This window comes from Phytophthora cinnamomi (genome assembly GCF_018691715.1).
Source record: "Phytophthora cinnamomi strain GKB4 chromosome Unknown Contig53, whole genome shotgun sequence".
NCBI lineage: Eukaryota > Oomycota > Peronosporomycetes > Peronosporales > Peronosporaceae > Phytophthora > Phytophthora cinnamomi.
Window position 1 is genome coordinate 1,424,835 of NW_027150986.1, and position 11,885 is coordinate 1,436,719.

The 11,885-nt window shown below is 51.9% G+C and overlaps 6 protein-coding genes across 6 annotated transcripts; 3 read left to right on the top strand and 3 right to left on the bottom strand.

Moving 5' to 3' along the window:
• Nucleotides 1-88: 88 nt before the first annotated feature.
• Nucleotides 89-1,275, top strand: IUM83_00387 (putative protein tyrosine phosphatase; the record flags this gene model as incomplete). Its single annotated transcript, XM_067924152.1, has 5 exons — nucleotides 89-340; nucleotides 420-544; nucleotides 624-705; nucleotides 780-908; nucleotides 982-1,275. The coding sequence occupies 5 exons, from the start codon at nucleotides 89-91 to the stop codon at nucleotides 1,273-1,275; spliced, it is 882 nt and encodes a 293-aa protein (XP_067789125.1).
• A 126-nt stretch (nucleotides 1,276-1,401) lies between these two features.
• Nucleotides 1,402-2,571, bottom strand: IUM83_00388 (Alpha-soluble NSF attachment protein; the record flags this gene model as incomplete). The annotated part of the gene is made up of 5 exons (XM_067924153.1): nucleotides 1,402-1,771; nucleotides 1,836-2,067; nucleotides 2,148-2,226; nucleotides 2,294-2,337; nucleotides 2,415-2,571. 5 exons carry the CDS (start codon nucleotides 2,569-2,571, stop codon nucleotides 1,402-1,404), a joined length of 882 nt encoding a protein of 293 aa, XP_067789126.1.
• Nucleotides 2,572-2,768: 197 nt separating this feature from the next.
• On the bottom strand, nucleotides 2,769-4,136 carry IUM83_00389 (uncharacterized protein; the record flags this gene model as incomplete). Its single annotated transcript, XM_067924154.1, has 3 exons — nucleotides 2,769-3,167; nucleotides 3,232-3,543; nucleotides 3,606-4,136. 3 exons carry the CDS (start codon nucleotides 4,134-4,136, stop codon nucleotides 2,769-2,771), a joined length of 1,242 nt encoding a protein of 413 aa, XP_067788561.1.
• A 3,124-nt stretch (nucleotides 4,137-7,260) lies between these two features.
• Nucleotides 7,261-7,569, bottom strand: IUM83_00390 (CAMK/CAMK1 protein kinase; the record flags this gene model as incomplete). Its single annotated transcript, XM_067924155.1, has 1 exon — nucleotides 7,261-7,569. The coding sequence occupies one exon, from the start codon at nucleotides 7,567-7,569 to the stop codon at nucleotides 7,261-7,263; it is 309 nt and encodes a 102-aa protein (XP_067789098.1).
• A 1,161-nt stretch (nucleotides 7,570-8,730) lies between these two features.
• IUM83_00391 (Fe2+-dicitrate sensor, membrane component) lies at nucleotides 8,731-10,253 on the top strand (the record flags this gene model as incomplete). The annotated part of the gene is made up of 5 exons (XM_067924156.1): nucleotides 8,731-8,815; nucleotides 8,877-8,973; nucleotides 9,058-9,144; nucleotides 9,227-9,274; nucleotides 9,917-10,253. The coding sequence occupies 5 exons, from the start codon at nucleotides 8,731-8,733 to the stop codon at nucleotides 10,251-10,253; spliced, it is 654 nt and encodes a 217-aa protein (XP_067789249.1).
• Nucleotides 10,254-10,431: 178 nt separating this feature from the next.
• Nucleotides 10,432-11,683, top strand: IUM83_00392 (uncharacterized protein; the record flags this gene model as incomplete). Its single annotated transcript, XM_067924157.1, has 2 exons — nucleotides 10,432-10,846; nucleotides 11,676-11,683. 2 exons carry the CDS (start codon nucleotides 10,432-10,434, stop codon nucleotides 11,681-11,683), a joined length of 423 nt encoding a protein of 140 aa, XP_067789289.1.
• Between the last annotated feature and the right edge of the window lie 202 nt (nucleotides 11,684-11,885).

Consider the following 11,885-nt stretch of genomic DNA (forward strand, 5'->3'; position numbering starts at 1 on the left):
TATGGCGATTTCCTCAATTTTTTCTCCAGTTTTTGTGTATTTGGTTGCAAATTTCAAGAGCAAACCCCAATTTTGGTGTGGTTTTGCCATGACTGACACGGCATCCGATGCGGCGTCGGTTGCCGCTCCCCCGGCGCCTGTGGTGGTCAACACGCTGCCGTCGCTGAACCCTCCGCTGTTCTTCGAGATCGTGGAGGACCAGGTGTACCGCTCCAACAAGTGCGACGCGTCGTCGATCCCGTTCCTGGCCACGCTGCAGCTCAACACGGTGGTGTATCTCTCGTACGACGACCTCTCGCGCGACCTGGCCGCCTTCTTTGCCGAGAAGGAGATCAACGTGGTGCGTTCAACGCTCCGCTGTAGCATTGCAATGCGTGGGTTGCTGGGGCTGACCTCTGGCTCGGGTGGGTGGTGAGCAGATCCACCTGGGCATGAAGTACCGCACGGCGTCATCGCAGTGGAAGGGGATCTCGGAAGGAATGGCCAAGGAGGCGATCGAGTGCATCCTGGACCAGAGGCGCCATCCCATTCTCGTCATGTGCAAGTAAGGACTATGGTGCTGTTGCTGTTGCTATAGCGTGGCTTTCTGGTGGTGGTGACGAAATTTTCATTGTCATTGGTAGGACTGGAGTCCACTTTGCAGGAACCATGATCGGCTGCTTGCGGCGTCTGCAGAACTGGAGCTTGACATCGACTATTGATAAGGCAAGGAGGGAGCACTGAAACCGTGGAAAACGACATTGTTGTTGAAGGGCTAATGAAGACTATACGTATTGCAGTATCGAAACATTGCCGGCAGCGTCAAGACGAGGTTCGAGAACGAGCAGTTCATTGAGCTTTTCGATGTGGACTTGGTCACGCTGCCGCAACAGCTACCGTCGTGGTTCACGGTCCACCAACGGCTAATGGTAATGAGCATATTGATTGTGTTGTGAGGCTGCTGGACAAGTGCTGACTGTACTGTTGTTCTCAATATGACAGGAAGAGGAGCGGATTGCGCTAACGAAGGGTGAGTTTTTCCCTGGTCAAAGTCCTGACAAGGTCGAGGAGCAACCGAAGAAGGAGCTGTCACAACCTGAAGAGACCGATGAAACCAAATCAGGAGGCGACCTGCTGGAGGGTGGCTTGACGACCTCGGACGCACCGACGGAGGCAGCACAACCGGAAGTGTTAGCGTATCAAAAGTATTATTTCTACTTGCAAGGACCGCTGGTGTCTCCATCGGTGAAGTTCTCAGAGAAGAAGAGCATTATTGGCGACGACGACGACGACTAAGAGCAGTCAGATATAGCAAACCCCTGTCTGTATTATTGATCACCCACCACCAACAAGTCGATCGAAAAAAAATGCAATGTGATGCTGGCGGAAATCTACAAAGAGCTGCGGTAGTGTGCACGATGCTTAAGTCAGGTCCTGGGCGACGTCGACCTCGCCGATGATACCCTCCTTGATGCGCAGCAGCAGTGTGATCTTCCATGGCTCAATCTTCGAAATGGTGTCAAACTGGAAGACAGCATCCGCAAATGCGTCGGCATTGAAGGCCTCAAGACTCTGGTTCATGGCCTGCAGGAACTTGCCCTCACGGCTGTCTGCGAAAGTATAGTCGATATCCTGGAATTCCCCCCACTTCATCTGCACGAGCACCATGTCCTTGGTCGCCAGCGCGCAGATACCCGCGTTCAGCAGGTGGCTCTTTGCGTTGAACTTGAGCAGGTTGGACTCCATGGACGACTTCGCGATAGTTTCGTAAATCTCGCGCGCCGCGTCGTATCTGAACAACCACAGCAATTAGTCACATATTCAATGACCTCAACGCCAACATATCTGCAGCTCACTTTTCCAGCTCGGCCGAGAACTGCGCCACCTTGAGTAGCATGTTGTTGGCCGAGGAAGACTGGTTCTCTCCGGAGAAGTAGTCGGCAGCCTGGCGGTAGGCCTCCAGCGCCTCCTCCTTGTTGTCCTGCTGCTCGTAGATCTCGCCAATCTGCTTCTGCAGCTTGGCGGCGTTGGAGAAGCGGCCAGCGTCACACAGCATTGAGATCGCCGTCTTGAAGTGCACCATCGCGTCTACAGCCCACAAAAAAGATATCCGTTGTCAGTTTCTTTCTTCCACGCTCCTCTAGCCCTGCACAGCAGCCAGCACTCACCCATGGGGTTCACCTTGGCCAGCGCTTCGGCTGCCTGCTGGTAGAACTGCGCGGCGCGCGAGTTCTCGTTCAGACGCGACTAAATGACAACAAACACATCAGCACAACTCTCCCAACTCCACGACTGAACCGAGCGAACGACTCACTTGGCATCGCGCGCATTTCTCGTAGGCCTCCGCAGCCTTCTGCCCTGCACGTGCAGTAAGTAAACATAAGCGTAAATATTGGGCGGGAAGGCGTGGCAGGAGACATGCTGCTGGTGTTTACAGTTCTTGGCGATCTTGAACTGGTTGCCGGCCTTCTCGAACAGGTCGCTGGCGTCCTCGTTGCGCTGCGAGCTGGAGCCGAAGGAGAAGAAGGACGTCTTCTTTAGCGCCTTCTCGCCCTGCGCCAGGTAGTCGTTGGCCTTGGCTTCGGCGGACATGGCGGCAGCTTCGAGTGTCCCTCACCAAGTCGTCGAGCTTTGGACTGATCCCCCTTTGGTCGGAACGTAACGACGCGACAACGGATGGGTGGCGTGGTGCACATGAAATAGAGAGCACACTGAGCTCAAGTCATTGCAACTTCGACTTCAACGTGGTACGGTGTTGAACCTCGAAGTAACTTACTTTCGCTTATTTACTAGCGGGTCCAGTCGACTTCAGTCAGCAGAGCGCTCTGCAGTGCCAGCATGGCGTTGCGCAGCTTCCTTCCGATTGAAGACAAGACAGCGTCCTCCGCCTGAGCAAAGTTCGCTGCCAATACGGATTTTGCGTCTGGGATGTTGGCCTGCAGTTGGTACCGAGTTTGCACGACGGATGAATGCAGTGGATCGGACGGCGACGGTGAGATGACTGTCCAGAACTTATCTTCGAACTGGAGTCCTCCCGTCGCGAGGAACCACGTGGATGTCCCCACAATTACGATGCGGTCACTTTCGTCGTAGCGGCGGTAGATGACCACTCCATCGATATGTTGCGGTCCCTCGCGAGAGTTGGCGACACAGTTCATTTCGAATGAATGGGGGTTGCATTTGCGAATCTAGGCATTTTGAAACGAGGGTGAGCACACACTATACTGTTTACTCACGCAGTTGTCAACGCACCGAGTAAAACGACTTGTCAACGTCGCTGCTGACAAACCGCCACAAAGTCTCCCCGGCGTCCTGCACCGAACAGGGCAAGGGGGTGATTGTTGTTGTCTCGGCGACTCGGTGGCCGTCAGGTGTGCGACGTATGTCTTGGCTCCGAGAAACAATCGCGTACTTGTTGTCTTCTGGTGGCGTAAAGATCGTCTCCGTATCGACGCGCAGCAAGTCTAGCCCTCTCTCAAGGTCGGCTAGTATGGCATTGCTGTAGTCAAGTCGTGACGGGAAACGTGGGATAGTTGGTTTGAGTTGGAAAACAAAGTCTCGACCCTGGTCATTCATAACGACACGAGCTGAGTCATATCAACAAAAGCAGAAATGACAGCACATACCTCGAAGACCCTGCGTTTCCCGAGCACCTTACAAATAGCAGCCACTGTCTTTTGCTGCGTCTCCAGTATGACCTTCAACTCACGGTTGGTTCTCTCCGCGCGCTTACGCTCTTCGCACTCTATCGCTGCCAAGCCTTGCCACGCGCTCCCCCCTCCATCAGTTGCGTTGACTGCAAGCGCCAAGCGGTCGTGCCGTAGCTGTTGCAGCAGGGCCAGTCGTCTATTCAGTGCTTCTGCTTCTTGTCGAAGTGTAAGCAGCTCGCTCCGTTTGCGACGCTGCAGCTCCGTCGTGTACGGCACGGGTCCTAGCTTGTGTTTGATAGGTCTCCTCGTCCTCGGTCGCTCCGAGCGCTTGGTCGTCAGCTGATCCACTGACGTTGTCTTAACCCCTGCAACACGCGCTGCGTCCCGAGGAGAACCGTTGCTGTCGTTTGAGACGCTTTCGTTGGCGCTGAGGCTCCTCTCATCCATAACATCATCAATCTCGAGCGCATAGAGCAACGGGTCGGTCAACACGCTGGTGGGCGTCATGTGTACATGTACAGAGTTCACTCTTACGTGATCTCAATGACTAACGACTTGCAGGAAGCCACCAAGACAACGGTATAGCACCCTGTCGGGCGGGTGGCAGCTCGCTACTTTCGGCGCGAAAGTAGCGCCGAAAGTAGCCCGAAAATAAGTCTGGAACATTAAGAGCCCGAAAATAAAGTCTGGAACGCTTCTTTTCGGATATCGAGTCTCAAAAAAGACCCCATCGGCGCCCGTAATTAGGCCGGGAATAACCCATTCCCGAAATTAACTCGGCGAGTCTTCCAAACAGGCGGACACAAGATCTCGCAATTGATCTTTTTGGATCCGGAAGAAACTGTTTTGCATACTTCCTCCCATATACAAGTTGGTGCGTAGTGAATTACGTTTTTGGGTAGTACATTTGGCCCATCACTTGCGAACTTCGACTGCTCGCCGCCGCGCGAGCAGCCTCCGCGGACCCGGCAGGCAAGGCAGCAGCGGCTAGCGGGGGAGGAGCAGAAGAGGGCCATAGCCCTCTTCTGCTCCTCCCCCGCATAGATCCTCCACCATCCTGGAGAAATTGTTTTGCATACGTCCGCCGATATATAACTTTCCGCACTACTCACAAACTAAAGGTAGGTTCTATTTATTAATACCAATAGTTATTACAATTGGTATTAATACTACCATTAGTGTTAATAGTAAACTTTACTATTGATAATTATTTCATTAATAACAATTATTATTTAATAATAGTTGTTATTAATATTATTTTTTCTAAATGTAAATTGATGTGGTAATTCTGAAATCGGACAAAAAGAAACGACAGACTTCATCATTTGTACTTCGTACGCCTGCGCCGTGCTTTTAGACAACGAGTTCGCCAGCTCCTTCTTACTGCTGGCCTGGGTGAAGGTACATGTACTAAGTTCACTCTCCAGCAATGAAGCTTTTGAAATGGTCTCCGTCGTGATGTGGGAGAGATTTAGAAACGGGGAATTTTGCAATTCGGTCAGGCGTTTACTAATTAGTCAGGACTTGCGACACTTAGAATTATGGCACTCCTAAAATTAGAATAGCTAACCTGCAGAAGTGCAACCGACGCCCATCCACCACTCTCACAGCATATAGCATGGAAGTCATGGAGCTACCGGAAACCTCATCCGCATCACTGCCACCGAAGGAGATCTGCGTGTTGCTCACACTGCTCATCATTTTGCTCGCCAATTACGAACGCGAGGATCTCAAGGGGACTATGACGGTCACTGCTTCATCAACTACCCCTTACGCATCAAAAAGAATAGATCACTCGATTGATCTACTCCGGCAACGGTTAAGGGGTTAAGCAGAGCAGTTGTGATTAATGTAATTCAAGTTGAAGTAAATGCGAAGCTAAAGCTACTTAGGGCTCAGGTGACGTTATAGTTTTAGTTGTTGTCTTTTCTCGCAGGTCCGAATGTTGTGACCCCTTTCGCGACAGCGTGAGCAAACGATCGGTGAGTCGTCGGGTATACATTCTCCACGGCTGTGTACCCGTTTTGTTGGGTTTTTTTGGGCGACCGGATCTACGGTATGACTCAGGACGTTCTGTCGTGCCATCACCGATTGCTGACTCGATATCGATAGGTACCATCGAGGTGGCGAAGATGGCTTGTAGGCATCCATAGCGATAATAGGGTGCAACTGAAGTGAACACCGACAAATGCATATTTTGGAGCTAACTTATGAATTAAATCACCAAATCTGGTCTTGCATTCACCGATAACGTCGCGTTTAATATGTTCAGCACATGCCGAATGCGGAGGATCCGGGAATACACGACGCACCGATGGCGTGACACCCTTGTCACGATCACACATAAAGAAAAGACAAAGCAAGTTTTTTAGACATGGTAGCGCCTTCAATAGGTGTTGCAAAAACCAAGTCCAGTCCTCGCCACACTCCGCCGCATTAGATATTGCTACTCCAACGACTAAAATATCGTGCGCACCGGTCATCGTAGAGGCAATGTAGAGAGTACCATTATCGGCTCCACGCAAATGACATGCACCTAGAGCAATTATTGGCAGACAATACTGGAGCGTGTCGGTATATATGCCGTAAATGAGACACAAACATTTGAACTTGTTGTTGTTGGTTCGGTCGAAATCTGCAATCGTTCCGGGATTATTTACGACGAACATATCCAAGTAACTTTGAAGGAACTGATAGCTGTGTTGTAGGCTGAGAACCGATCCCTCTTGTAACTGTTTTAACGCACGCCAAGCCGCGTGGTAAGAAATCGTTAGCCTAAAAGCACTGCGCGCCCAGTTGACAGCCAGCTTCGGACTCTTCCCGTCTCGGTTACACGCCATACAATCTCGAATAACTTCAACCAAGAATGCCTGGTTGACTTGGGATGGTAGCCGCTGACGTAGATCCGTGTGCGCAACATGGGTGGCAGCATGAGTCTTGTCCAAAAGGTTATACGCACGACTCCTGTTTTCGATGATCGAGATCCGCGCAGCTGAAAGGAACACTCGGCATGTGATGAGCAGACTACTTTTAAGAAGACGTCGCGTCGATTTGAGGGCTTATTGTGAGCAAAACCGTGAACAACGCAGTATCGCGCAACGCTGGCCTTCAGCTCCTTGATGCTGGGGAATTCCATGCCAACGGCAAGCTCCACATCATCGTCTGCGTCCTCCATGACTAGGACTTCTTGCCTGGCAGCGAAAATACGTTTGTGGAGTGGTGGATGGGCGTCGGTTGCACGTCTGCAGGTTAGCTATTCTAATTTTAGGAGTGCCATAATTCTAAGTGTCGCAAGTCCTGACTAATTAGTAAACGCCTGACCGAATTGCAAATTCCCAGTCAAACACCTGACCAAATTGCAAATTCCCCTTGGAAACTGACTGATATTACTATTACTATTAGTATTAACCCTTTCGTGGCAGAAGGGCGCAAAGTCGCCCTTTGAGCATGTTTGCAAAACAGGGTAGCCAAACACGCCCTTAAAGGGCGCACCAAGCTCCCTTTAAGATATTGAAGATGTTTTATGTGCCCCATGGTACCCTGTTTTGTTTCATCCAATCAAATGAATAGGTGCAAGAGATTCGTCATGGTAATGTATTTTGTATATTGCATTCATTGCAGTGTGAGAGGCCTAAGCTGGTCGGTCTCTTTGGAAAGAGGCACAGGCAGATCTCGCTAATACGAACTCATTGTAGTGGATGGAACCGGAGCCACCCTTGTCGATCACTTCAAATAGCCGCTCGCCTAGTAGTCCTCGCATGGGGAAGCACTTCAGAAAGGCCTCCTTGCCCATGCTGATTCCGTCTTTGCTGCTGGCTAGACCCTTGAAAGTCTCACGCAGCAGCCGCATATCCTCATCGCCAAACCGCTTCGTGGCCTCTCGCTCCTCAGATGACAGCCGACGGCCCGAAAACTCGCGAGAGAGCGGCGAGTTCCCCATCTTGGCTCGAGTCTTCACACAACCAGCTCTTTGTAAGCTCCTTGTACTCTGCAGCAAGATGCAAGATGGGAAATGAATAACATTGAGCATGAAGCTAACAACAGCTGGTAGTTTTGCATAGGAATTCTCTTACCTCGTGCACGTGCACACCGTCCCGTAAATTTGCCTCACGCAGGACGAGAAGCAAATGGACCGCAACACGGCCATGCAGGCGGTCAAGTTGATCCTGCGTTTTGGCTTCAATTTTGTGCACAAGGATCAACGCACGCGTGGCGGCAAGAAAAAAAAAACACTCTGGCCACATCAAGGTGGTTGGTCGCAACGAGAACGCTGAGGCAGACAACGTGAGTGAGGGGGTGTCTCTGGCTTGCGGCGCTACTAGCCATCGTGGTCCTTACTACGGTAATGATATAAAATAAAGTCAGAATTTTAGCTAAGTGATAACATTTCGCTCACCTCTCGACTCACAGCCACTCGTCCACCCGACTGAATTCTTGATTAAGCGGCTCCTGTTCATTCAAAGAGACGCCTGCGACGACGTTCTTCCTGCATCGCGTTAGTCTGCCGTACTTAGTTCTTCACTACCACATCGCCCCACTACAGAACCGCTTGCACCTGGTAACTCCAGCAGGCAATGGCCCCCTCCTCGAGTCATGATGGTCATCACAGCCACCAGTGTGAGCACATTCTGCAACTTGTACCATTTTCCAGGTACATTTATCATCCTTCGCATTTCCATTCTGACGATGCTGGGCATGCACCGCGCGCTGGGTATCCGCCCGCAGGCGCGTCTGGGGATCCTCCCCGCTGGCCGGCAGTTGGGGCCGACCGCGGCGTCTCGAGGCTTCGCTTCCTTCCGTTCCCAGGCGCCGTCCAAGTGGACCAGGTGGCTGCTCACCGGTGTCCCCACATTGCCTGTACTCACCTTCGTGGTACCGTGTACTCCTAGCCCAATGGAATGCAATAACAACAATGCAACTACTGGCCATCTTTACGTTGGTGCGACTCGGGTGTTTGACAGCTGCGAGAGCCTCCGCAGCGCAATGAACAGCGGCGGTTGATGGTGCTGGGCGATGCGTGCGCCAGGAAGGTTTCGAAGCTGCTGCCTACAATACCTGCACGTTGCTGGATTGCCAAAGCAGCTGACTGCTGTAGGGCGACATGGACCAAGCTATCAAGTACTTTACCCAGTCGTTCGAAGCCGTGAGGGGCCTGCTCACGCCGGAGGCGACAATCTCTGGCGCCTGTAAGTACGCATGCTCTACGAGAGCGTGGACCAGCATGAGGATGCGCTGTCATTCTACCAGGCAGCTATGAAGAGTCTCAAGGCAGTGAACCCCATCAGCGTCCGCTGCGTCACGGCATAAAGCTCATGGACCAGATGGGGAAATGTTACCACCACCTGTACGTGGTTGCGTTGACAGTGAGCTGTGAGATTGTTGGTGTAGTTGTATTCACTTGATGTCTTGTGCTGTTTTTTATGGATAGATGGCGGCACGAACCAGCAGAGAAGCTCCTCAAGAAGGTCATGCGTCTGTACGAGAAGTACCATGGCGAGTTCTCCGAGAACGCCCCGTCTCGTTCGAACGACCGCGGAATAGCTTAGCAATATCCTGTGGTGGCAACTTCTGAGTTATATACCATGCCGGTGTTGTAGAGGACAGCGTGAAACGGCGGAGAAGCTCTTCCAGACGGGCATCCATCTGTACGTGAAGTATCACGACGAGTTCTCCGAGCACCAATCTCGCTCGACAAGCAATGTCCTTGCGGGTCTTGATCTAAGCGTTAGCAGCGTGTTGATTAACTACGCCCAGCTGATGGTATCCTGGCAACGCGACAGCGAGGTGTCCGCCTTGCGCCAGCTCCTGGTTCGACTCATGCGCAGAAATCTGTCCTTGCGAAGCCTCGAGACAACCACACTAACCAGGTTTGACGACTTGATGTCTCTGCAAGCTATACGATATGAACGTCAACGTGGACGAGGAGAAAGATACGACGTGTAGTTCTACCTGTACATACTGTAATAGATTAGCAGGGCGTACCGTTTAACCCTACGAAGAAGCGAACCGTGAGCTGAGCTAAGCGATGAGGTCACAACCACAATTTTCCAGGAAGCGACAAACGCTTCCAGGTGGTTGCTGCCAGCACCGGCAGCCTGCGTAGGACGAGGTCCAGAGCTAGTAGAGGCGGAAACCTTGCAGCAGCGGACACGTGCTGCGACCCATACCGCTGCCAGGGATGGTGGGTGCGGTAGCGATGTACCAACATGTGCCAAGCATCGTGCGTTTGAACTGAACTTGTGAATGATCTAAAGTAACAGACTTCATTTACCAACTTTGTTGCTTAGTGACAATGGCTACTCTCCTCGCACTCCCGCTACCGCCGCAATTCTCTCCAAGTCGAAAGCAGGCCTCGACGTCAGCATCTACCTCGTCATGCACGACCACGACGCCAGAAGCCACCTCATCATGCATGACCACAGTGTCAGAGCCAACCTCGCCATGCACGACCACGACACCAGAAGCCACCTCGCCATGCACGATCACAGCGTCAGCGCTAACCTTGCCATGCACGACCACGACGCCAGAAGCCACCTCACCATGCACGATCACGACACCAGAAGCCACCTCGCCATGCACGACCTCGACGCCAGCACCGACCTGCAGCGCCTCGGAGGCTGCTAACTGCTGCGCAGCGAGTCAGCGGCCGCCCCAATATTTTCACATCGGGCAGGCTGGGGCTCAAGCGCAGCAGCAGCAGTCTTCGGTGCCTGCTACAAACTCGCAGTCGGAGTCAGAAGCTCCAATGCATGCTCGGCGTTCGAAACGCCTGCGCGCCATTCCACCGGTCTCGAACACGACCATGTTGGGGCCGCCTGAAAAGCGCCCACGCCGGACTGCTCCTCGGTGCGAAGTGGACATGCTGGTCGACCACCGTACCGAGGATGGCATCGAGCAGTTCCGGGTGACGTGGCGCCACTACCCGCAGTCCACCTGGGAGCCGGCGTCCATGCTCAAGGACGACGGCATCCCGGACTGGTACTTCCACGTTGTGCTGCAGTGGAAGTCCAGTGGTGGGGGTCAGCCATTCATGAAGTGGGTTAGCGAACATGTACTTTTCGCCCGTCTCATGCAAGCGCGCGGCAATCAAAATGATTGCGCGCAGCATGCAGTCGACATGGCGCTGCAGCTCCTCGGCCATGGCGGCGTCGTCACACAAGCGATGAAGAACGCCGACATGGCCGCCGCGAAGAACAAAGGCATCGATTTGTCAAAAGGTATGAGCTTTAAGAACTTACAGTTCTACCTAGATCAAGTAGTTAGAGGGCAAGCGATGGTAGATGTAGACATGGATATATTCAATGCTAATATTTGTGAGGGGGGGAAGGGAGGGGTCGAGGGTCTCAAAGGACTCAACCTTCCCACAGGCATCTATCTTGTGTCTGCTTACTCGAGACGCATGCGAGGCCACTGTTTCTGCCTACAAGTATTAGATAAGTTGAGCTTAGTATGGGAGGAAGGTGAAGCCAGGGATCTCCAAGAGGAGGAAACATGGCTTCGCCGTATTAGCTTTGTTCGGCGCTTCCAGTTGATTGGATAATAAATCTACCTATCTTTCCTTTCATTGGCTCAAATTGTACAAATGCATAATAGAGACCTATCGAAGAAACTGTTTGTTGTGGTTTGTGAGATGCGGTTATCTCACAAACCACAAACAACAAAACCCTGTGATTTCATTTCGAAGTTCTATTGTGTTGGAGGTGGGGTACGACTACAGTGCGCGTCAAAACTATAGGACCACCCCTGTGCACCCTCATAACTCAATCAATTTTTATCATTTTGAGGTGGGAGTTCGACAGTAGTTGTGAAAGACGCTGAGAAAGACCTGCTATGCGCTAACACTCGCGTTTTTGCACTTTAACGGGTGGCTCGTATACAAGAAACTGTTTGTGCAAGGTCGACACAAATTAGGACCACCCCCATCCCAATACAAAATCCAATATTAACCGAAACCCCGTACAAGGCGATATGACTAGAGATTTGTAGTGGACATACTTTCGGGAGCTCGCACGTTGACACTAGCACTCTGGGATCTCGCTGTGACAGTATCCTAGCATTGTAAATAGTGTTAGCTGTAGCAGTGAAGCACGACATAGCCTCATAAGCGATATTGAGCCTGAAGCGATCGCCAACGTAGGTCTCAGTGGTAAGTCATATGATTTGCTATAGAACGACCAGTGAATGGGAGGTTCAGTCGATAGCTACTCGTACCTTACAATCTACGCCTCAGTCAGACACCGCGGTTCGCATCCGAGA